Source organism: Barbus barbus, assembly GCF_936440315.1.
Source record: "Barbus barbus genome assembly, chromosome: 30".
NCBI classification, from domain to species: domain Eukaryota; kingdom Metazoa; phylum Chordata; class Actinopteri; order Cypriniformes; family Cyprinidae; genus Barbus; species Barbus barbus.
In genome coordinates, this window is record NC_136758.1 from 18,696,816 (window position 1) to 18,722,636 (window position 25,821).

Below are 25,821 nucleotides of genomic sequence, written 5' to 3' on the forward strand. Positions count from 1 at the left end.
GAAATTATAATTGATGTTCTTTTGAACTCTCTTCATTAAGAATAAAAAAATGTATCACTGTTTCCACAAAAACAAATCAGCAATGCTTAACATTGATAAGAAATGTTTCTTAAGCACCAAATCAGCATATTAGAATGATTTCTAAAAGATCAGTATGTAATTCTAGCAAAATTGCATACTGTATAATATAGACCGTTTGCAATTTTGCAAGAAATAATTTGAAAAATAGCTTTTTGTATATACACTACCGTTCAAAAATCTGCTTCCACAGGATGTCTCCTTTCAACATAATTGCTCCGAATTAGAGACTTCCTTGAAAAAGATTAATAAGCAGTTTCCTAGTGGATGCTTGCACTAATTTTTCATTTTTTGGCTAAAAATAAATAGAGCACAAACAAATTTGCCACTTGCACATACACAGCTAGAGTTTTCAGATATTTTGCACTGTTCACAAAGTAGGAGGTGGGTGTTTAAAAATTAGAGATGCATGAAACAGTTTCTTTTTTTGGGGTGCAGCCATAATTTCTGTGAAAATAAAACATAATTTACTGCCACCTTGGTGACCCCGGAGCTGCTGTAAAGTGAAGGAGGTAAACAACTACCAGGCAATTTGACTACCAAATGATAAAACAAACGACGCATTTAATAGGATGTAGCAGCTGGTGCATCAACCAGCCACAGCACAAACGTGTCTAATGGCGTAAAGCTTTAAGACGCGTGTTATGACAGCACCGCTATTAGATTCACAGCTGACGGAGGAGAGGTGTGATGGGGCCATGGATGCAGAGACATACGGGTGGGTGTTGAAAACAGAGCTGTTTGGATGAAAGTGAGCAGACAGAAGCCCATCTGGGCTAAGAATTACTTTGTGCATATGTATATAGGATACATATTTGGGCAGATCAGGGTGAAATCATCGCTCTTCACTCACAAAAACATTCACTCAGTCACCCATCAAATCTCACTTACACACACACACAAACACAACCTCTCATATGACTGTTTCATCTGTGCATGCAGTCGGGCAGCTGTTAGTGTGGTCGGAGCAGTGATGACAGCAGCACATGAGACACAAATGAGACTCCAGCTGCTTTACACTGGTTACACAAGCCAGAAAAAAACGTTCAAGCTTATGTTATGAATTTTATCTGATGAAAACTTTTTGGAAATGTATGCAAAAAGAAAGAGTTTGGGGTTAAACTGAGAAAAACTGAGGCTGACTCACCTCCACGTCCTTGTATTTGTCCTTGAGGTCCATGAGCCGATGGTAGGCTCTGATAGCCTCACTGAACTCGCCCAGGTCTATACACACAGCGATGAAATTCTCCCAGATCTGCCATCGCTCATAATTACACTTGAGCGCTTCTTGAAGGGTGCGGAACGCCTTCTCCCTACCACACACACACAAAAGAGAAAGATCAGTGTGTTTAGCAGAACTACTTTTAATAAAAGTTGCTTGTGTATGTACTGTAGTATTAAACAGTGTATGGTTAAACAAAAAGTAGTTTTATGTTCTCCCAAAAACTAATTTGGCAAACTTGTAGTTAGAATGTGGCAATGTGTAATAGTTGTCTTCCAAAAACCTAGTGAGCTGTCTACAAAGAGAGTGGTTTAGGTACAAAGGCCGTTCTAAAAGGTACAGGTAGTCAACATACAAAAGTGTGAAAAAGTGCTGGCCCCCTTCCTGATTTTTTATTTTATTGCATGTTTGTCACACTTTAACGTTTCAGATCAAACTAATTTAAATATTAATAAAAAATAACACAAGTAAACACAACATGCAGTTTTTGAATGAAGGGGTTTTTTATGAAGGGAAAACAAAATCCAAACCCACATGGCCCTGTGTGAAAAAGTGTTTGCCCTGGTTTTTCCCAAAAAAGTGGTTTATCACACCTGTGTTCAGTTTCTTTAGCAACACCCAGGCCTGATTACTGCCACAACTGTTCGCAATCAAGAAATCACTTAAATAGGACCTGCATGACAAAGTGAAGTAGACCAAATGATCCTCAAAAGCTACACGTTGAGATCCAAAGAAATTCAGGAACAAATGAGAAAGTAATTGAGATCTATCAGTCTGGAAAAGGTTATAAAGCCATTTCTAAAGCTTTGGGACTCCAGCGAGCCACAGTGAGAGCCATTATTCAGAAATGGTGAAAACATGGAACAGTGGTGAACCTTCCCAGGAGTGGCCGGCCGATCAAAATTACCCCAAGATCGCAGCGACGACTCATCCAGAGGTCACAAAAGACCCCACAACAACATCTAAAGAACTGCAGGCCTCACTTGCCTCAGTTAAGGTCAGTGTTCATGACTCCACCATAAGAAAGAGACTGGGCAAAAATGGCCTGCAATCCACCTCTGAATGGCTGAAGAAAAACAAAATGAAGACTTTGGAGTGGCCTAGTCAAAGTCCTGACCTGAATCCTATTGAGATGCTGTGGCATGACCTTAAAAAGGCAGTTCATGCTCAAACCCTCCAGTGTGGTTGAATTACAACAATTCTGCCAAGATGAGTGGGCCAAAATTCCTCCACAGCGCTGTAACAGACTCATTGAAAGTTATCACAAACACTTGATTGCAGTTGTTGCTGCTAAGGGTGGCCCAACCAGTTATTAGGTTTAGGGTGCAAGCACTTTTTCACGCAGGGCCATGTGGGTTTGGATTTTGTTTTCCCTTCATAATAAAAAACTTCATGTGTTTACTTGTTATCTTTGATTAATATTTAAATTTGATGATCTGAAACATTAAAGTGTGACAAACATGCAAAAAAAAAAAAAAAATCAGGAAGGGGGCCAACACTTTTTCACACCACTAATTACTGTACACTACCTCACCGTTGATTCCAGAGTCTGATGTTGGTTTCTGAGCTAGTGGTGCAACACTTCAAGCATAAAAGAGAGCTCACAGCACACATGCACTTCGGTCGAATTGTCAATATTTAATTAGACTGAACTATTTCAAATAAGGCCGAATTATTTATCAACATGAATAAAATATTTTTTATAATCAACACACATCCTACACTGATCCTACACAAATAAAAGGATGGGGAGGACTTGAGAAAATAAAAGAAATGTTAACACAATTTTAATGAATATGTGAAAGAAAGTGTGAAATAGCAAAAGGAAAGAAAGTTAAAGAATGAAAGAGCAGAAGACAGAAAAATTGTAATAAATTGAAAGAGCTAAAGGGTGAAATAATGAAAAGAAAAAAAAAATGTTTAGCCAAAGAATGAAATAGCAAAACAGCAAAACAAAGAGGGGAGGGTGAAAAAGATCAAAATAACAGAGCAAAAGAAAAAAATTAGGAAAAGCAAATGAGCAACAAAAAAACAAATCAGAGCAAAAGAATGAGAGAAAGACCAAAAAAAGCGCCAAAGAGAATGAAAAACTGAAAGAGATCAAAACATGGAAAGAGTGCACTTAGTGCAGGAAAAGAATGAGCTAAAGAAAGAGAGAGCAAAAGAAAGAAACAGTGATGGTGACGAAGCGAAATAGCTAATGTCAAAAAAAGCGAAAGAAAGAGAAATAAGTGAAAGAGCCAAAGAAAGAAAATGAAACCGAAAGATATCAACAAAGCAAAACAGAAAGAAAGAGTGAAAAACTCAAAGAAAGTGATAAAAAAATGGGTGAAAGAAAGCAAAAGAAAAAAGCTGAGTGAAAAAGTAAAAGAAATAGTCAAATAATAAAGAGTGAACAACGAGCAAATGAAAGCAAGAGTGTGTATTGAAGTACATTTGACAAAACAAATCAACTTCAAAATTTCAGGTTAATTTAGCAAGATGCTAAAATCAAACTACATGGAATCCACGGTGACTTGAGTCTTGTGAGAAACGCTGTGTGTGACTGCTATCAGAGCATTCCAAATCACTCACTTGCTTACAGTATGAGGTCTCAATTAGCACACTGCTGGTATAGACTGCAGACAGCAACACAGATCACTAGGTTTTGGAACAGAGCTGATTTTTTGTAAGCGCTGTCAACAAAAGGCTGTGATACAGGGGTCGACATGGGTTTTTCACTATAACATCTAAAGCCTAGTTTCCTTTGATCACATGCAGGTGCGTCCACTTCCTCTGTTCTGGATGGTCCCTGGGAGCGTTAATCAGGTTTTAATAGAAGATTCCAAAGACTCATCTCAGGGATGAGTGCACAGGGCTAATTGGACAAGGGGCAGAAGAGAAGAGCGAAATCATTCCCAGAATCCCTCAGGTACATGCCGTTACAGTGGTGCTCCGGTACTCGCAGGAAAACAGCAAAAACCTCCAATCATGTCAAGCAATAAATGACCTAACTGGCATTTAGCTTCCAAATGTGGTTAATATTGGCCAGGTGGTAGTGGTGGCGAAGAGCTGGCTCCTGGGGTAGACACAGCAAGAGCCCAGAGGAGATTTATCTTTGCAATTACAGCTGCCAAAGTCATTCCTGCAGTAATTGAAAAGCAAGGAGGCCTCTGAGGGTCCCCAGCGGATGCAGGATGAAGGAAACACAGAAAAGCAGCATAAATCAGGTCAACTGGAACCTGAAAAGGGGCTTATCTACAGTTTGTACATGGTGGCGTTTTCACAGAAAGATAAGTGTGTGAGCAATGCTAGCTATTATTTAGAAATTCATACATACGTCTAGTAGTCCATCACACTTCATGATGGGATGGGAAAAAGATCAATAGAAGCAGTACTAATCTATCTATTGTGGTGGGAAGAGCAAACGACAGACACAGTGGGTGTGGCGTCAGGCCTTGGAGAGGCTTTTATTGAACAGAAATAATAAAATAAAGTGTCCATAGGGGATAACGTGTCCAACACAAACAGGGGATCTGGTGTCCTAGTTGTGCTGCAGGGGTTGTGATGGAGGAGCAGTGTTCTGGAAGGAAGGGTCCAGGTAAGGGGCGGAGTCCGGCGGCCGCACGCGCTCCCCTCTGAGGTCCAGGGTGCGAGGGGCAGTGGCTTCTCCGGCAGCTTCGTCTACCTCTTGGCCCACGGTGCTCGACGGGACTGGTCGGCCCAGCATCCTGGCCCGACGGCCGTATCACGGATGCGGTTTTGTCCGGACAACGGGTCTGGCGGCTCACGTCTCTGTTGGCACGGAAGTCCCTCTACGCTCCCTTCTTTGACCCACGAGGACACCAGCGTGCATGCACGGGGAAGAGACCGGTCTCTCGAGGAGAGGCGTACACAGCATTTGAACAGCGGCGGTGATGAGGCTCCATTCGGTTCAGGTGCACCTCATCACACGCCGCCAGCCCTGGCTATTTTCAGCGCCCCTCCTCTCACACACCCACTACCGTCGGGAGCCTGGTGAAGGGCGGCGAATAAAGGACGGGGTGGTGATGATAATAAGGGGGAGGCAGCCAACTCGTCACACTATATACACTACCGTTAAAAAGTTTGGGGCTATTTTAAAATATTTTAAAAAGAAGTTTCTTAAGCTCACCAAGGCTGCATTTATTTGATCAAAAATAAAGAACAGTAAAATTGTGAAATATTAGAATCCTAATATCCTTAAAATCATTCTGTCACAGTACGTTGATTTGGTGTTCAAGAGAAAGTAGCAAGCATTTATTTCAGATAGGTATCTTTTGTAATGCAAGCGGTCTTTACTGTCACTTTTGATCAATTTAAATGCATCCTTATGGACTTAATTTCCTTCCAAAAATAAAAATAAAATTTTATTGACCCTAAGCTTTTGAACAGCATTGTATGTATAAAAAAAATAATACAAAATCTGACATGGCCAGCAAAAGACTATTCAAAAATAGCCATGTATTCTGACAAAATACTGACATGCCATTTGTTTCATCAGTGCCTGGCTTTTTGTAGGACATCAAAAATATTGAAGGAAAGCTTAACTGGCTGCTTATTAGTGCCTTACCGCAAATAACACTGCCGAACAAAAAAATAAATGCTCTTATTGGATTAAAACACCAGCAAAACAAAGCTTCTTTATTCTCAGCGCTTACACTCATACTCACTTCATTCTCAGTTTGATGTAGGCCGTGGAGAGGTTGTTCCATGCTTCTGAATTCTGAATGGAGGAGAGTAATGAGTCAGGTCCATGGGTGAAAGCCATTTGTCAAAATAAACCATTATAAATAAATAAGAAATCAGACATATACAGAATATTTCCTAACAGCTTGTTTACTTGTTTCCTGGATGGAGTATTAAGCCTGCCGCTTGACTACATTTGAATTTTAAGTACACCATTAGGAGCATAAGAGGTTCCTGTACTACATAAAAGCAAGCAGAAGCCTGAAAGAACAAAAACAGGGAGGCGTGCGCAGACACAATCAATTAATTATAATAGACATAAACCAGATATGACAGCACAATTAATGAATAACTAAGCACAAGCCCTTTCTTTATGGTCACATGACACTGATCTCCTTACAAGGACCGTGTGACTTACATCTGGTTCCAGTCCGATGCATCTCTGAAAAGCTTTGGCGGCCCCTTCGTAGCCTTCCAGTGCAAAATACGCACAGCCCAGGGAGAACCACACACCCAACTGAGGAGATGAAAGACGGAGAAGAGAGCGTGAGAACGATGAAGTATTACTGACGAGTGCAAAAAGAAATTGATGAGAGACTTCAAGTGCTTCATTCGTCTTTTAAAGGTGTTATTCGGCCCCTAAAAACTAATGATGTCTTTTGAACCCATGAACCTCAAGGAGTCTATCTCTTTCATATGTTTTAACTAATCGGTTTCTTCTTCAGAGTACTCATCTTTCCATCTCTCTGGCCCTCATTCCATCCTTACTTTCAGTACTAGGCCTGAAGGCAGTATTATCTCCACCAGGCACTGCAGCAGCACTGCGAGGCGGAGTTAAAGATCACACAAGGGTCATCAATGAGTCCCTCGGGAAAATAAGACTGTCTTATTGCTGCCTGTGCTTCTGCATTATGGATGAAGGGAGGAATGAAGAATGAGTAAGGGAAGGAAAAAAAAAAGGAAAGAGCTGTGCACTTTTTTGGTTCTGTGGTGGATGAACCTGATGCCACTCATCCACACACTGCTGTCTCTCTTTTTTTCTACTTCAGTGTTTCTCATGTTCTCTATCAGCACTCTTCTCTTCTGCCAATCTTCTCTATACGGTACATTCATCCTTTTGATCTTCTAGAGCTTGTGTATGTGTGGTCAACATGAAGTTCACAAACACTGTGTTCGTAGAGACTAAGAGGTCGTTCACACTGAACGGGTTACTGCATTCCACTGTCTTGCTTTTCCATTATTTTTCAACATAAAAATGATTGATATGTTTGACTGTTGTGGACGTGTCCTGTTCCAATTACACCATTTACAACTGCACTCTTGTTTCTATATAAAAGTATATTGCGTTTAACAGCAGCTCCAGCAACTTTTATTGCCCTGTTCATATAAAATGAAATTTTATTTACAGATATCATGTGAATTTCATAGCTATTTATTGTATTAAATAACAGCTGACCATTATTGTAGAAGCACCATAAAAATACTGAATCAAATTACTATGAATGTTAAAATGTTTGTTAATACTCAAACTACAGCCATTTTATTACCTTTGTCTATTTAAAATAAAAAGCTAGGCTATTATTTACAAATATGTCATGTGAACTGATTGTGAAGAATTTTATTGTAAGTTTTTGCATGAAAAGTAGGCTGAGACTATAATTGGACATTTAAATAATATTGGACGTAAAATGTTTTGTAAACTTGAATGATTAGTAAAAGCTATTTTTATTCATGTTGTAACAGTTATGCCATCATTCGGCTCTCAAGTAAAAGGACACACTGGCCAGTACTAATAAAAAGTTTGCACCCAGCATAAACCTGAATCGTTTCAGTAAAAAAAAGGGGTATGGGTGGTTAACGTCTACCAGCATTTACAGGACACTTGTGTAAGGACTATAAAGCTATGCACAAGTGCACGTCATACCTGCATGGCATTGATTTGCAGTGAGCGTTCAAAACATTCCACACACTGTTGGAATTCTTTGTGGCGCAGGTGATGCAGAGCTTTGGACCTTTGAGCACGTGCACTGCGGTGTTTGGAAAGCTCCCATGCTCGGTCATAATACTGTGGATCTTTCAGCACGTCACCTAACAGACAGTAAAGCGATGGCATCTCCTTTTTCTCCAGCTCACGCCTCAAGATCTCCTCCGCCTGTGAGAAAAAAAATACAAATAAAATACCGCCAGATTAAAACAAATTTTGACAGATTTAATCCTCATGTTGGAAAATATCCACATAGCCTGAAGTATGTGGATACCTCTAATTATTGGGTTTGTCTAGGCCCCTTAACTCCAGTTAAAGGATTAGTTCACTTTTAAAAAAACTTTTGCTGATAATTTACTCACCCCCATGTCATCCAAGATGTCCATGTCTTTCTTTCTTCAGTCGAAAAGAAATGAAGGTTTTTGATGAAAACATTTCTCCATAAAATGGACTTCATTGGGACCCAAACGGTTCAAGGTCCAAATGACAGTTTCAGTGCAGCTTCAAAGGGCTTTAAACGATACCAGATGATGAATAAGGGTCTTATCTAGCGAAACGATCGGTCATTTCAAAAATAAATAAAAAAGTTTACGTTTTATAAGCACAAATGCTCGCCTTGCTCTGTTCTGTGATGCGCGTTCATGACGTCACGTAATGTGCAATGACGTTGAAAGGTAGGCGGAAGTACCGAGTCAGTAGGCTTTTTAATATTAAAACACCCAGGATACACACACGAAATGGGCATTTTAAACGATAAACTGACACAAAGACATTTGAATATGTGTATATGGTCCTCCTTCCGCACATTTGTAAACACTGACTCGGTACTTCCGCCTAAGTCAACCGTGACCTTTTCCACGTAATTGCGTATTACGTGACGTCACGAACGCGCATCACAGAACAGAGCAAGGCGAGCATTTGTGCTTATAAAACTTAAACTTTTTTATTTATTTTTTAAATGACCGATCGTTTTGCTAGATAAGACCCTTATTCATCGTCTGGTATCGTTTAAAGCTGCACTGAAACTGTCATTTGGACCTTGAACCGTTTGGGTCCCAATGAAGTCCATTTATATTGAGAAATGTTTTCATCAAAAACCTTAATTTCTTTTCGACTGAAGAAAGAAAGACATGGACATCTTGGATGACATGGGGGTGAGTAAATTATCAGCAAAAGTTTTTTTAAAAGTGAACAAATCCTTTAATATGTCACTTCATATAAAAACATTATGTGCTGAAACTTCGTTTCGGAAGGGTCTTTAATCCAGAATGACATGCAAAGAAGTTTTTACTCAATCTTTGCTTGAAAGAACTGGACTGTCCTGCACAAAGCTAGACCTGAACACCACTGAACATCATGGGATTAATTGGATCATTCAGATAATTGTGTGTCCTAATAGGAGCAACTTTATCTACTTTACAGAAGAATGAAAGCTGTTACAGAGGACCAACTCTTGATTAATGCCAATGCTTTTGAAATTGGGTGTGGTGTTTGGATGTTCACATATTTTTGGCCATATAATGCGTAGTAGGGATAATTAATGACAAACAGTAAGTATGTTGTTGCATTCTTTTTATAGGATTAAAAACCACATTACTAAAATAATTCCTAAAGAAAAAAGGGTTAAGGGTCCAAAATCAATGAAACCAAAATAAAAATAACCACATAAAAAAATAAAGAAAATTTACAAAAGAAAACAAAAAGAAGATTAGTGGATTTTTATTAGTCATTTTTTGCTAAATCTGAAATATTTAAGTTATGTATAAATATAGATTTCACAAGCGAGTAGGTGTTTTCTAGCAATAAAAAGTTAATGGACATCAAAATTTAGTAGATGAAAAAAGATCCCAAATAAAATATTTTGGTTTTTGGTACAGAACAGAGAAGACAGGAAACAATTTTGGGAGAGGGGTTGAAAACAGGACTGTGTCAGATAGACTTAAACCTGAATCTCCAAAATGTGAAACAAGGATCAACATATCTTCAGTGTGCATGGCCACAAACCATTACGAACATGAGAACTTGACATGGTAGGACTCACCAGTTCTATGCTACAGCCATCAACAGCTTCTACAAATGTATAAGCCATGAACTCTTTTTCTAAATCTAGCTGGGGAAAATTCAGCTACCATTAACACATACCCTTACAGTCGCTGTGAATCTGGCTTCACTCTGAAATCCGTTGGACGCTGGGCTATATTACAGTGCATCTCTCATCGCCTCCTGCCCTTCCACCCCTGCTGGTACTCATGGGGACGGATGGATAAAGGGCTTTTTGCAAACGCTCAGAACTGAAGCCGTAGTGGGAGAGAGGGGGTGGGCGGCAATAAAATCCACAGTGCTTGGCCAGCACTTCTATTTGGGTGTTTATTTATTTATTTTCGTGGGTACACATAATTTGAGAAGTGGGAACAATATCTCTTCGTGTTCACACAATAGTTCGATGAAAAAGAAAGCTCAAAACCTGACGGCCCAGACAGAGGATGAATAAGCTATTTACTTGAGTAAAAAGGCTCATATTTCTGTTCTATAAGAACAACACTGATAAGACGAGCTAACACTGGAGAGAAAGAGAACCCCATGGTCTGACAGCACCTGAATGCTCCTTTGTTCCACGTGGCCGTTAAAAGCTACACATTTCACATTCCCCACAAACAACAAGGTGCTATTGGAGCCAGCAAATGTTTGTGTAGCCGTCAGGCACAGTGAGGCTGCAGTTTCCTCTGATGGATCGCATGACTGCCAATAACACAAATACATGCTAATCAGGGGCAAGGTCATCAGTGTCACTGATAATAACAGGTTGGAAATGTCAGAAAGGAAACTGAAAAATTCTGATGCCAGAAAGTATGTTTACCATGGTAAATTATCTGGGCTTAACTGCAAGAAACCCCTAATCCTCTACTTGAAATAGAAAACCTTTAGTTCTAATATAAAATGTTTTATCACCAACTGTTTTCTTATACACGGGGCAACTTTAATTAACGTTGCCGTCAACGGGCAACCAGGTAAGACACAGGGCCCATGACAGATCTAAAGTATCCTGATAGAAATGTATTACCATTTTCAGTGGGATAGTGCCCAAGCAACATTGCTTGGAAAAATTGCTCAAAAAAAGTTCCCCCGTGTTGAATGACAAATGTTTTTAGGCACTTTCTATAAATAGGGAAAAACAAAGTTGTTGTTGTTGGTGGTGGGGGTTCAACAAAAGGTCATGAAAACATGCTTCAAGAAAATATTCATATTCAACCTCAGGAGATCAAGCTAAATATTATATGTGCTGCTTTGTCTTTTATTAATTTCATATGAGATGTGGAATTTTTACATCCCATTATCAAAATGTGGGATGTATCCAAAAACAGTTGTGACTCTGATTTGAGTGACTGTTGTTTTCTAGCAAAATAACTGAACAGACAACTTATAAAATAATTAAAAACTACAAACTTGTTGGCCCCAATAGCCTAGTGGGCAGTGTGCCAACATATAACACCGTTGCATTGTGGGTGTCCCAAGTTCGAAAACCCCAGCTTGAGGACCTTTCTCAATCCCAACCCCCCTCTCTCTCTCTCTCCCACTTTGCTTCCGGTTTACTCTACACTATTTGGATTTACTGTAGATACATTAATGGTATTGAAAAATAAAGTGACACTATTTTTACTTTATATTATTATAATTATTGCTTTACAAAGTATTCATGGAAAGAGCCTCCAAACAGTAAATTCCAACAGCTACAACTACTCATGCAAGCTCTTGTGGGACAATAAATTTAACCCAAATCAAATAAACATCAGTACACATCCCTCGTGCTCTGAAGATGTTCCCTCATTAAACGAACACAGAATCTCACGGATTAAACCACCAGCAAAACTGGAAGAAAAGCAAAGCACTTCTCCCCACATCAGTCTTGCTGATTTTTATATGCACCTTCTTCTCACCTCACTTTCTGTCTGCTTCACACATTTCACTGATTTTCTCATTTCTTTCCTTTCATATGAAGCATCACTCCCTTTCACCCGAGACGGTGAATTCTGTCTTTTACTTTATTTTTTTACACATACCTGCAGTTTATGGCTTTAAACTTTAATATGAGTGCAGGGAAAGATAGGTACTACAGTGGAGTGGATGTCAGTACATTTTTATAATATTACAGCTCAGATTGGGGGTGATTGGCTGGTTTTATTGACCTCAGATGTACCCTATAATCTGATTGGTACACAAAGTGGATGGTAACTTAATAAAGCTGTGAAATGGCTCCCAGAAATCTGCACTAACACTCAGAGCGAGACGTGTTGTTAGAGCATGCTGACAGGAGCTCATATAGAAAGGAAAGAAGAAGAAGGGAGCAGGAGACATAGAAAGGACAAAGGGAAGAGATGGATGTGGCAAGAGGAAAAAGCAGCAATTAATCCCTCTTGAAGATCTTTAACAGAAGTCACTTTCTCTTATCCCAGCTTAATATTTAGAGACAACTATAAGCATGTCATTTGTAGGTTGATTTCCCTGAAGAGTAAATACTGCGAGACTATCAATATGATATTTGAACATACTGACCAGCCCAACACAGCAACACTGGCTCAATCTAAAGAAGGACTATTCGTTTAAACTGATACTAAACTAGTTTGAAGTATTCTTTAACAAAACACATGCGAGTAGCATACCTTGCCATGCTGTCCCATCCTCTCCAGGCAGACAACTGCATCCTCCCAGAGTTCCAGTCGTTCGTAGATTAGCAGCGCAGAACTTGTCAGGCCCAAATCAGTCAACAGACTCGCCAACTGCCTCTAAACACACACAGACACACAAACAGCTAGCCAAGATCTGTCAACATACAGCCCACCTGCCTCTAAATACACACAGCTTGTGGGAGGCACTCAAAAATATATATATTTAGCATGTGGACACAGCCAAAAATATTAAAAATAAACAATGAATGAGTTTATTGATTTTCATTTCACTTTGTTTTATTTTGGCAAAAATATATATATTTTTTTTCTAAATTTAATTCAACAGTGGCAATTACCCCTCCTGGCTTTTATTTTTTTTACATTATACTTATACACTATATTTATTTACCTTAAATGGGGTTCAAATCACGACACTGGATACATTAGAGATACATTTTACATATACAATTATGCCATTTTGTTTCACCCCCCCAAAAAAAAATGCAACAAGTTTGGAGTGAAATTTTGGGTGGGTACATATTTTCATTTAAAGTTATGACATTATTGGACAGTGTTTTAGACAAAACACCTTCAAACAATAAAATAAAGTAATTATAAAAAATAAATAAAATTAAAAGGTCACCTACACTTCTCTACACCTTCCCAAGGATACACATTCCCTCTCTCCCTCTCACACGCACCATCTTCTCTCTCATTTTCGGTCTTTTTTCCCTCTCACCCTCTTTCTGAAAGGACGCATTTCGCGGATGACCATCGATCACCCCTATGTCATGCTTCACAGGCAGCAGCTATATATACACATCTGTGCTATTAATGACCCTCGTCTGTCTCTGATGAATGCTACTGGTTAAACGTGCGTTTACACTCTTTCAACTCTTTCTGTCATTCACAGGTCATTTGAGAACGGATGGATGAAGCGCCAAAAAGGATGAAGAGTCGTAGGCTGAGTCCACTGCAAGTCCATGTATTTCTGATAATAAACATACTGAGATGTGCACCGCCCCCACTGGAGATCATCTACTGAAGTTTATGAAGGCGATGTATAAAACTGCTGTATTTGTGGAGAGTAAACACACACTGAACCGACATCACCCTCGACCTCGGATATCAGCGAGATATCACAGACACGTAGCTGCGAGCGGTTCAGCGCCAGGAAATGCTCAATTCCTGCTCAATTTCTCCTTCACCTTTCGGGCCTATAACAGCCCCCCCCTCCTCCTTACCCGCTTTCAGTGGCATATCACGTCCCACAGGCATTATGGGTACCTATAAATCTAGATATACACACCGGTGGGGCTACCGGTGATCATGTGACCTATCAGCCAGGAGACAAAACGTGATGCTACTAACTAATACAGAGAAAGAGAAACACAGCGCAGAGAGAGAGAGAGAGAGAGAGAGAGAGAGCTCTGATCAATATAAATACTTTGTCTTATTTAAATTGTACTACTATTTCTTTATATACCCACATTAATTAAGCACCTTTACTTAAAACTACAGAATAAACTAAGAAATCTATACACACACACATAAATTCTATCATTTTATATTTTATTTACATTTTCTTAAATTATTAAAATGATTAAATTTACATTCTTTAATCTACTGTTATTTTATTCACAGTTAATTTAATTTACATTGTACAATTTCAAATTTTACGACAGCAAATGTTTTAGCAATAAAAAAAAAAAATCAGTTTTTGTCATGCCAATAAAACACACTAAATCTGAAAAACTGACAGAGACAGAATAAAAGTAAAAGTGAGAGAAAGAAAAGCCCATCTGTGCAACTTTGTCTTTTCATTTCCTCATTCATTTCATCTCCAACAAAACTGCCACAGTGAATGCTTTCCTGATTCATACACATGCCAAAATGATTCCGTCTGAAAGCAAATCCAACAATTTCTTAAATCTGTTCCCAAAAAAACAAACAAAAAACCTTTATGCCCTCCAATGCTCTGCCGTCTCTTTACCCCGGACACACACACTTTTCTCTGGCTGCATGCTGCTCTCGTCTTTCTCTCTCGCTTGCAGTTTGCAGCATTCTATTCCCCTGCCAGCAACAGAAGCGACTTCAATTCCAGCTTTATTGCTGTTCACTGTTATTACACAGAGCGCGAGCAATGTCATCCACAGGACTGATCACATCAGCCCTCCCTTCTTTTCATCTATCCATCTCTCCCCTCCACCCACTCACTCTCTTTTCCTATTCAGTCATTTCATTACTTTTCTTTCGAAAGCCTTCATCCACGCTGGCCTGTTACAATTTGCTATTCTCCTCCATACATCGTTTTGTTTCTCTCTGATTTATTCACTTGTTTAACAACCTCTCTCTTTAGAAAACATTTGTTTGCTTTTCATTAGTTGCATTATTGCCCAATCAGGCAGGAACGGAGAGTTACAGGTTGCTCTATTAACTGACACACACTGTCAAAATGAACTCGTCGTCTCATATCCCTGGATGCCCTCGCCGTGTAGGGGAAATTAATTTCATATTCTATCTGCCAAAGCTCTTATTGACACGACACTGGCTGTATAACCCAGCTGTTGTGTTTACTGAAATAGGTTTCAGAGAAGTAGATAGATAAATAACGGCTGCCCACGCTCATTTGAGGTGATTAGCTCAATGCACTTGTGCGTCCGGTAATGAGAGAAAATATGCAAGCAAATCAATTAAGGCACCAGCAAATGAGTCAATCATTTCCATTTCAAATTAACTCAGGTACTCTGGCTTTATAATATGTGAATTATTCCCTACATGGGAATAAACTCAGACATAATAAAGATGAGAAAATGAGGGGGGGGCTCAATCAAGGGTAAAATGGGTTCTCAGACCAAAATTATCTTATGCACTTTTAAGCACACACACACACACACACAAACCATCAACTACACACAGTTTTGTTTAATCATTCACAGTCTTTTTATTAAACTCTCCAGACCTCAGAAAGTATATCTACCTATTTTAGCACTGGAAATTTAGTATTATTTATTATTTTGAGAGACTGATTATACATATTTTGTATGTTCATCACAGGAACCTCCATCTTGTTCGGCATTTAATACATAATTGTATTTTAACTGACTTTTGTGTCATCCTCAAAAAGAACAGTCTCAAATAAATGTAAATCTAAAAACATACATGATTTATAAAAATATATAAATCGAACAATTCCTGTAACATAAATTTTTGCATTTAAAGGAGGTTTATGGAAAGCCCCCATTCAGATAAACTGTGCAGTGTGTAAATGTGTGTTATATATATATATATATATATATATATATATATATATATATATATGCTATAAAACGTGCTATAAAAGGGTATTAAAAACATAATGAGCATTTCTAAAGCACGATCATTTGGAAAAACAAACAGGAATTTAGTTCACCTGTAGATCCCAAAGAGGAGGTGCCCGGCAGGTGTAGAACATCTTGAGTCTCTCAGTGACGGGACAGTTCTTCTCACTAAAGAAATCCACCAAGGTCTGAAAGAGAACAACATGACGTTTAGAGCACTTCCAGTCTCATTTTCAACCATTGCTGCTTTTACTAATGACATTTTTCTCTTCCATGTTGAAATAACACAGATTTTCCTTGGAGTTTGCAACAAGAAAACAAGTTCGTTCATAGAACTGAGCAGTCATGAGCAAAGATTTCAAATCTTGAACTTCCAGAGGGTCCCGCAACAACCTGCCTTCAAGACAAATATTTACAGATATCTCTCTCCAGGTATTACAGACATCATTTGAACACAAAGACATTAATATAAAGAGCATTTTTAACGTGCTCAAGGTTTAGTGTGATATGTGAGAATGTTAAAAACACCCCTAAGCAATTAAGACGCATTATGGGGAAAACAATTTAAACACTATTCCAGTGACTCATTAAGCTTTGATTAACTGCTCACCAAAGACCTAAATATATTTTCCGATCAGTAACAAGATGGCATAAAGTGATCCAGAAGAACAAAGAGAAATCAAACCACAAATTCCAAGAATGATGGCAATAACAAATAGATCTGCCAGCACATGCCAAAATGACAGCATCTTGATTCAAATTTTTTGAAAGAGATGCCTCTCTGCTCTCCACAGAGAAACGCTACAGGGTTTGACTGCTGCGTAAACTCCGTTAAAGCATGCGGGCCTGCTGTTTGAGACTCTAGTGAGAAGATCAACATTCATTCTGTTCACAAACCATATTTCAATATTTCAAAAAGCAATAAGACAAAACACAATAACACAACACAGCTGTGTACAACATCCAAAAAAGACTGCAACGCAAATTAGAAGCATCCTTGTCTGCAGAATAAAAGACTGAAAATGATCGTACACAGAATGCTGTCTCTGGTTATTACCCTACAAATCTTTGATTGACACCCCCAGCTGTCAATCATTATGAACATATGGACTGCAACCAACACCAATACGAAGCGAAGACAGGAAAAATGTCCCATTCTGTGCCAGCTTCGATCTCTCCCCCCAAGATGCTGTAAATAACTTCATGTGGAACTGATGTCTGAAACATTTGAGTTCCAGAACATGTCACAATCAAGCAAAAGTAAAGAAATGTTACATATTCCAGAAAATGCATTTCATAACCTGACGACAAAATGCAATAAAGATGCAATTTTCCAGCTCCAGTTGGGGGTTCACTTAAGAAGAAACTCATCTGGAAATAAAACTTCCAACTGAGTGGAGAATGGCAAAGCTTGTCTGCGGGTAGCAGATAACTAATTACTTATTTAGCATTTCCAGGGTTGGAAAATGCTTCAAATATATAAATGCTAATGTACCGATCAGGAAGGGTTGAGGGAGCAGTTGAAAAATTAATTCTGATGTGGAAGGACACCACGGCTGCCCAGTAAATACGTCTATTAGAAAGTGCATCACAATCTACTTTTTACAATTTATATCTTTGAAAATTCTAATATGTTAAATAAATCTTTCTCTCAAAAATTAAATAATGGTTATTTCTTTTATTCTACCGTTGTAGGCCAATGAGCTTTGATATACAAGATATAAAAACATTAATAAAATATATAGGTTACTTATAAAATTATAACATTTCAATCTAAAAATCACAGATTGTGCTTTTAAGGTGTACCCATTATACACATTCCTTTTATTAAAGAAAGAAAAAAACAACTAAAAACATCTTAGAGGAGCTTTAAGACCTTTAATCAGTTGTCAGTGGGTGCTTGCATGGAAAGGTAAAGGAAAAAAAACTAAATAAGTAATACACTGCACTCAAACAGTGCCCAAAAACTGAAGCACGCCAGTTAAATTTAACAACAGTTAAATAGACTGGAACAAGCCACTGAAACTGTGGATGTAAGTATAGATATCTATATCTAATAGGTTTAAAATTGATTTTAAATGACAGAAAACTCAAAAATGACTAAGCGATGACTAAAAAAAAAAAAAAAAAAAAAAAAAAAAAAAGGTCCACTTTTTTGACAAAATGGGGCAAAGCAAACACCCTCACAGTTAACAGTTTGGCCATTTAGTTTGAATTACACGTAAACCTTTCCATGGAGAAACTACAAGAGCCAAATACAGTGGTGGGAGGAAATGACATCACTGAGCATGCTTCATGACTCAGCATACTTGAAGAGAGGAGGGAAAGAAAAACCCCTATGGAAAGTCCAAATCTATTCACAGCAATTCAAATGCAATCTAGCATTTAAGTAGAACAACAATAACTGCTTTAGCACATCATATTAGTAAAACTAGTCTAGTAGTACTTTTTAAAGACCTAATTAAAAATCCAAATTAGAGTTATGAGGCTTTTTGGTCCATGTCTGGGTAGCTCTTAGACCATCAATATGCTAGTGAATATAATATAATATAATTTAATATAATATATGCTGGTACAAACAACATCATATAATATTATAACTGTCAATTACGTTTTTGGGGTAGACAACATACACTGGACAATTTCTGATCATAACCAAACTAAAAACATAATTTTAGCTCAAATTAAGCTTTGTGTTTAGTCAGAGCCACTTGTCATACAATCACTGCAGAGTGCAACTGTTGTAAATTTAAAAAAATAATAATAATAATTCTCTCCAGTGAATTGCTTCAAAACAAAACTGTGTTTCTTCTCCAAAAAATACCTCAAGTCACATGTGCTGGAGTCTCTTTTTTTTTTTTTTTTTTCCCCAAAGTTGCCATGAGAAGACTAAATCCATATCAAAGACCCAAGCTGCCAACTTCTATTTCAGGGATATTATTGATTAAGCACTGAGATTGAATTTTACATTCAGAGAAATCTACTTCATCCAGGACATGATCGGAGTCCTAAATGAAAAATAAGAAGTCGGCAGTCGATGGCGTGTGATGTAAGCCCCGCACACGCAAATTGTGCAGTCACAAAGAGCGCCTCTAACCCAACAACGCACCAGACTCTGCCATTCTGAATATACAAAGGGAATAAAAAGTTTTCTAAAGTCCTGGCCCACTCTGTGGCCTAGATACCAGCTGCTCTAAACTGTGAGAAAAATGCCAAGCACATAGGCAAAGTGCCTCTCTGCCATTTCTGAATACATACTCTGCGCTCTTGATCTCAGAAGAAAGGCCAGAGGAGGCAGAGGAAATTAAGTTTGTCAAGTACTGCTGTGAAACTCGAACCGCAGCGAGACAGAGGAGATAACAGTCTGTGTGTGAGATATTCACAAAATGTCACGGACTGTTCTGGATGGAAAGAGAATAATATTAAAGACAAAAAAAAATCTTTCTAAATTGATTACATCAAATGTGAAGTTGATGAGTATTTATGAATGATTGTGTAAAAATGTTCAGTATGTTCCTGGAAATCCCCCAATCAAGAACTAGAACTTCTGCCATTAAAGGAGGCTTGTGTCTGCAGACAATAAGTGATTCATGTCATTAAAGTGATAGGTTCATCCAAAAATGAAAATTCTCTCACCCTCCCTTCATGTCATTCCAAACCTGTAAGACCTTTGTTTATCTTCAGAACACAAATTAAGATATTTTTGAAATCCGAGAGCTTTCTGACCTTGCATAGACAGCAACATAACTGACACGTTCAAGGCCCAGAAAGGAAGTAGGAACATTGTTAAAATAGGCAGTGGTTCAACTGTAATGTTATAAGCTCTGAAAATACTTTGAGCACAAAGAAAGCAAAATAATTCAAATTCTTTATTTTCAAATTCTGGTGAAGCACTGATGTCATATGGACTATTTAAACGATCTCCTTTGTCTGGGCCTTAAATGTGTTGGTTGCATTGCTCTATATGGAGGGTCAGAAAGCTCTTGGATTTCACCAAAAATATCTTATTTTGTTTTCTGAAGATGAAGGTCTTGCAGGTTTGGAACAACATGAGAGTGAATGAGTAATGACAGAATTTTCATTTTTGGGTGAACTATCCCTTTAAAAGGAATCAGGAAAAGAAAGCCACAAAATAATTTATTTCCAACTACTAACAAATTACATAGTAATATATTTTATATTAGTTATTAAATTAGAAAACTATAGACATCAAAATCTTAGCTTGACTCAAGTTTGATGACCTGGTAAGAAAATGAACAAATACAAATAAAATAACGCAAAACAATTTATTTTTCCAGTTAGTTGGCCTTAAGTCTTGGTCTCAATTCTCTATTTCAAAACTTTTCTAAGGGCAGCCATATTGCCTGTCCACCACTTTCAGTTTTTACAGAATCTAAAATGACTGCAAACAGTTGCTTTTGCTTAAGGCAACACACAATAATAAGAAGAAAAGATATGTAAAAAAGAACTTTTGTAGAAGGCAATTTGTACAAATCAAGTTATTATTTTGTCTTGTAGAAGATATGCATCTGTTACATAGCTTCTTCAGGGCAGTACTGAAACAACTTTATGATCTTATTTTTAAAATTTAAATCATTCTTAAAAAAGTGCTAAACATATTTCATATTTGGCTAAAGGGCATGCAAACGTTTGAGAAAAGAGGGGTATATAAACTATATGTGTGGGTTTGTACTTCAAATTGCTACCTGACTTTCCATCTATATCCTTTTCCTCTCTCTCCCTCACATCTTTTTAACTTTGTTAGCGTTTCGTCCTTCTACACTCATCTGAGAGTGTGCGCTGTCACTCTCTCGTCATCGCTCTGGGGCTCTGCTCAGCCGGGATCACTCTCAGGGTGACTGAACTCACCGGTGTCAGCAGTGGAATTTGCTGGGCGCTTCATGTTTCTCTAACTCTGTGATGGACAGGTGTTTGTGTGACTTGCTGTGATCTCCTGTCGGACTCAAACTTGCCCCTCAGGGTGGCCTAGAGTCAGGCTCCCCCAACGATCTGTCACATTGAGTTTTGGGAGGTCAGAGAGCAGCTCCACTGGGCAAACACTTAAAACTTAAAGGAAGGAAGAAAGCAATCAAAAAAAAAAAAAAAAAGTAGAGTCTAGAAAAAAAAGTGTAGCAATGTGTCACAGCAAACTCTGCTCGATAATGACCTTCCATCAGTCGTATGTTCATACGGCGAGTGTCTGATCTCACCCTTCAGCTCTATAGGCTCTTAACTGATGATCACCTTCAGCACTCACGGCCATGTCTATGGGCGTCACTTGAGCTCAAAAAGAGGCAAGTCATCAGCCACAGCAAATGGACAAAATTTAACTACTGCAACACTCCTTTATCTATGATTGTTAGCAGCAGACAGTGACAACAATAAAAAGAAAAAAAGAAAAAATTAAAATTGTGTTTCTCACTTGACTACATTCATATTTTTACTCCCACTACTAGTACTACAAACAACAACAATGGATTGAAAAACATATAATAATTAATATAATTTGGTGTTTCCTACTAGAGTTGTTAATAATAATAATAATAATAATAATAATAATAATAATAATAAATAGTAATTAAAATAATGGATAAATGTATAGTAATAATTATATTATATTTGGGTGTTTAATGATCAATTTAAAAATAAATAGCAAAATAATGTATAATTACATTTTAGTAAATTTTACTATAAATATATAAAATAATATAAAATAAATAGTAATGGATAAATGTATAATAATAATTATATTTTGGTGTTTAATGATAATAAATGGATAAATAAATGAATAATGTATTATAATTTAATAATAATAATAATAATAATAATAATAATAATAATAATGTCTCTCACTACACTAGATTTTTCACTGGACTATTTTAATTTCTGACCATTCAAGAAGCCTTGCCATTCAAATATGACTGATGACTCTATAACTTAAACCATAACCTTAGCAGTAAACCACTTTCTGAGCAGAACAGCCACATAACATCTGTGGGGCGAGATGGATTTATATTCACAGTCCTACAATCAACAAATTACAGCACATTAAAAACAAAAAAAACTGTATTAAATGGACATATTAACCAGTTTCTGTTAAAAAAAAGTCTTTCTGCTCCTCAGAAAAACATTGGAAGCCTTTAAATTAAATTGGATCAGAAGGGCAGGAAGAGCCAAGGCTGTTGCCCCCCCCCCCCCCCCCCCCACACACACACACCCACCCACCCACCAACGCACAAAAACACACACCGAACATATCAGCACTTCTCTGGTTTTACTGTTCCGGCTTTTCCCAGTAAAACATGGCCACAAACTGTCATGACAAATGACAGAGGAAACGAGAAGAAGCCAAAGGGAAGCTAAAGCATCCTCCTCCCTCGGGCTTATCTGTCCATTTCTCTTGCACACACACAAATGCAACAAAAACAACAGGAGGGAATCTGGGATCTCATTTCTCTGAGTGCTGTAAAATTTTGGACTCATTACACTGAAGCCAGTAAGTGTATGAATCAACATACTGAGTGAAGCGATCGCTACCTTTGCAGCTCATATTCAAGAGAAGAATGTACACTCCTTACTGCCTCAGAATAAAACAATGACTACTGAGTCCCTGGCTCCTAGAACTGGCTCCTTTACACTACCATTCAGAAGTGGTTGGTAACATTTATTCATGTTTTAAGGCTGCATTTATTTGCATATTGTGTGAATATTGTAAACTATTTTAAAATGTTTTCAAATGTAATTTATTCCTGTGAATTTTCAGAAGCATTACTACTTAAACGAGTCACATAATCATTCAAAAAATCATTCTAACATGCTGATTTGGTGCCAAGGAAACATTTATTATTATAAATGCTGAAAACAGTTAGGCTGTGTAATATTTTTGTGAAAATTGATACTTTTTTTTCAGCATTTTAGATTAATAGAACATTCAAAAGAAAAGCATTTATCTGAAATAGACTTTTTTTCTTTAGAAATATTATAAATGTTTGTACTGTCACTTTTGACCAACGTGTGTGTTCTGAACTGTACCTGTGTTTGCATCATGGCACGTTCAACTCTCCGTGAGCTTCCTCTCTCCAGCTTAGTCCTCAGGCACAGTGATGTCACTTCCACTCCCCAGAACTTTGGCTGAGACAGCAAACACTGAGGAAGAGAGAGAGGGAGATGAAGATATCACTCATGGTAACAAACAGATTTTTCACATCCCACTTTCATGAATATGAAATCATATGTGCAACTATATCATAAACCAACAAGAGAAATTCCTGTCACATTCTCAACCACAGTGACAGCAATCATACAAATAATACCACCAAACATTTTAAAAGGCGTCTACTACAACACACCACTCCCGGCATACAGAGACACGCGAGCGTTCACTGGCCTGTATCACATCAGCAGAGCAGCAGGTAAGTGAGGGTGAGAGGACTAAGATGGAAATACTTTCCGATACATGTTACTGGAAAAGGATCCTGTCTTAACTGGAGCAAGACCGACACGTCAATACTGAATTAAAACATATGAGGTGTCTGTTTAAAACAGCACAATTTATTCAAGAAATCAAGATATATATATACACATCTGCGCCTGGGAAAAGGATTTTAAGTGGTAAATACTGTTGAGCAAACCTTTACACATTTACATTTATGCATTTGGCAGAAAGTGACTTTTAACCAGCTCTTTGCAAGTGCCATGCTGCTGTTTGACCAAGAGGAATTAAAGTAGCGCAACTGTAAACCCAATTGTAGCCATTTTTTGTTTGCTTGTTTGTTTAATGGGTTCTTGATTCTCCTAGGAATCGAACCTAAGACTTTGTCATTGCTCTACAGTTTGCGCTATAGGAATAAAATTAAAACGACATTATAAACCAAAATCTCAATGGTTAAAAAAGGACCATGTTGTTTGCTGATTAACTAGTACTAAGGATGCATGAAAAATAAACTAATTATATAATTATAATATTATATCATACAGTTATATCATGGCCAATACCTAATAAATTGGCAATAAAAAAAAAAAAAAAAAAAAAAAAAAAAAAAAAAAAAAAGAGACAAATATAAAAATAAATACACTAAAATAAATGCTACAGGTGAATTCAGGGCACTGCGACACAATATAATTTTTTTTTATTCATTTAGAGATTTGCTTAGGATTATATTTAATACAGGCACTGGAAGCACCTGAAATGCCAAAAATATTCCTTACATGGATGAAATCAAATGCTTAAAACAAGAGAATTTGCTATTGGATATTGAATTTGCTATTTGGTTTGTAAAGGAGGCTCTGAGATGTGCAGAGGAATTAGTGGCAGCAGCAGAGATCAGATCATGGTATCACAGCGCCAATGATAAGAGAGTCGACCAGAAGTACAGTAAGTCAGTAAGAGATATTGAACCATCAGACAGTCAACCATTGTCAGACCTGTGATCTGTTTTTGTAGCCAACTGGGGAGAGATATAAGAAGAGAAAGGGAGAGGAAGGGTTGATACTTGTCTTCTTGGAAATCAAGAAAGTGTATGAGTAATGGAGTATTTGTAGTCAATGAACAAAAGGTCAGTTCCTGAGTATGACTGCAGTGTGTGTACACACACATATATATGTCTCATGATTTCAAGCACTATGTCTGGCCTCCTCCCCTCGAAGCATTTATTACAGGAAAGGGTAACAGCACTTCGGTACCCTGACCTACAAAGGGGAAGAAAGGAAAAGGAAAATAGCACCGGAGTGTTTACATGTGATTTATGAGGACTTCAAGCCTGACTCAAACTCCTGCTCTTAAACACGACATTCACTTCAAAGTCTTGCCATCTCCCGTTTTAACTTCAAAGATCTGATATGCTGTGAAACACTGCTCACCCTCATCCTCCCTGCTTTTACAGCAATTTAATATGTGTAAGACAATTTACTACAACATCAACACATGAAATATGCTTTTTTTTAAATATTCTTCTTAGGAAAAAGTCTGTTGAAAATGCACACAGAAATGTGCTGTACCAATTAGTCGTTCGAATTCAGTTTTTAACTGACTATTTGAATCGAAAGCATTTCACATCAATAAAAAAAAAATAGTGTTATTTTAGACAATATTGCCTGTTTTGCTAAATTTTGCCAACGAAAATATAAAAGAAAGCAGAACTGTTAGTCTCCGAGCAACACACAGCTGCATTTCATTTCTTAATCCACGTTTGAAACAAATTGGGTGAACCATAAAATTTTATGTTGAGTCAAACTAAATATTTCTTGCTGAAGCTACTTTTTGCAATGCCTATTTGATGCTTTACGGTACACAACAATGACTTTTAAATGATCTTCTGGGAGTAATTTCTCAGCCAAATTTGATGTGCAATTAATTTGTGATTAATCAATCACCACATCAAGTAATTAATTAGATTAAAAATATTAATCACTTTAAAGCCCTAATGTAAATAAATAAAATTAATTAATTTGATTTTTTTGTGGCATTTGTGCCTTTATTGTGATATAATAGTTTAGAGCTGACAGTAAGCGAAGTGGGACAGAGAGCGGGGGGTGGAATCCAGCCGGTATATTCATGGTATATTTTAAATCATATTTATAGACAATGAAACACAAACTCAATGAACTAAGAGGTCTGACATTTAAATATGCTGCTAACGTTGATAAATTTGTCTTACAAGACCAGCAAAATGGCATCGGATTTATTTTTAGGAGGAAAATGGGCCCTGCTGAGGAATAATGTTTCTGTAAGAAACACACCAGTCTCATGTGGTCCATTTTCTCACTGTGTGTTAGCCTACTGTACGATGGGGGTCTATATTTATCTGCATGGAAACGTCTATATTTAAAATTCACCCATACTGTAACGGGCCTCACCCCAACTCGGTC

At 37.6% G+C, this 25,821-nt stretch overlaps 1 protein-coding gene across 1 annotated transcript in view; it reads right to left on the reverse strand.

The window, feature by feature from the left end:
• Positions 1–25,821, reverse strand: part of LOC306850662 (tetratricopeptide repeat protein 27-like) — a 78,230-nt gene that overhangs the window by 11,072 nt on the left and 41,337 nt on the right. The window contains exons 10-16 of the mRNA XM_079386423.1: positions 22,987–23,100; positions 16,047–16,142; positions 12,629–12,751; positions 7,911–8,138; positions 6,405–6,503; positions 5,971–6,023; positions 1,226–1,391 (exon numbers count right to left, since the gene is read on the reverse strand). Coding sequence (XP_079242549.1) covers positions 1,226–1,391; positions 5,971–6,023; positions 6,405–6,503; positions 7,911–8,138; positions 12,629–12,751; positions 16,047–16,142; positions 22,987–23,100 — 879 coding nt within the window. The remainder of the gene's footprint in view (positions 1–1,225; positions 1,392–5,970; positions 6,024–6,404; positions 6,504–7,910; positions 8,139–12,628; positions 12,752–16,046; positions 16,143–22,986; positions 23,101–25,821) is intronic.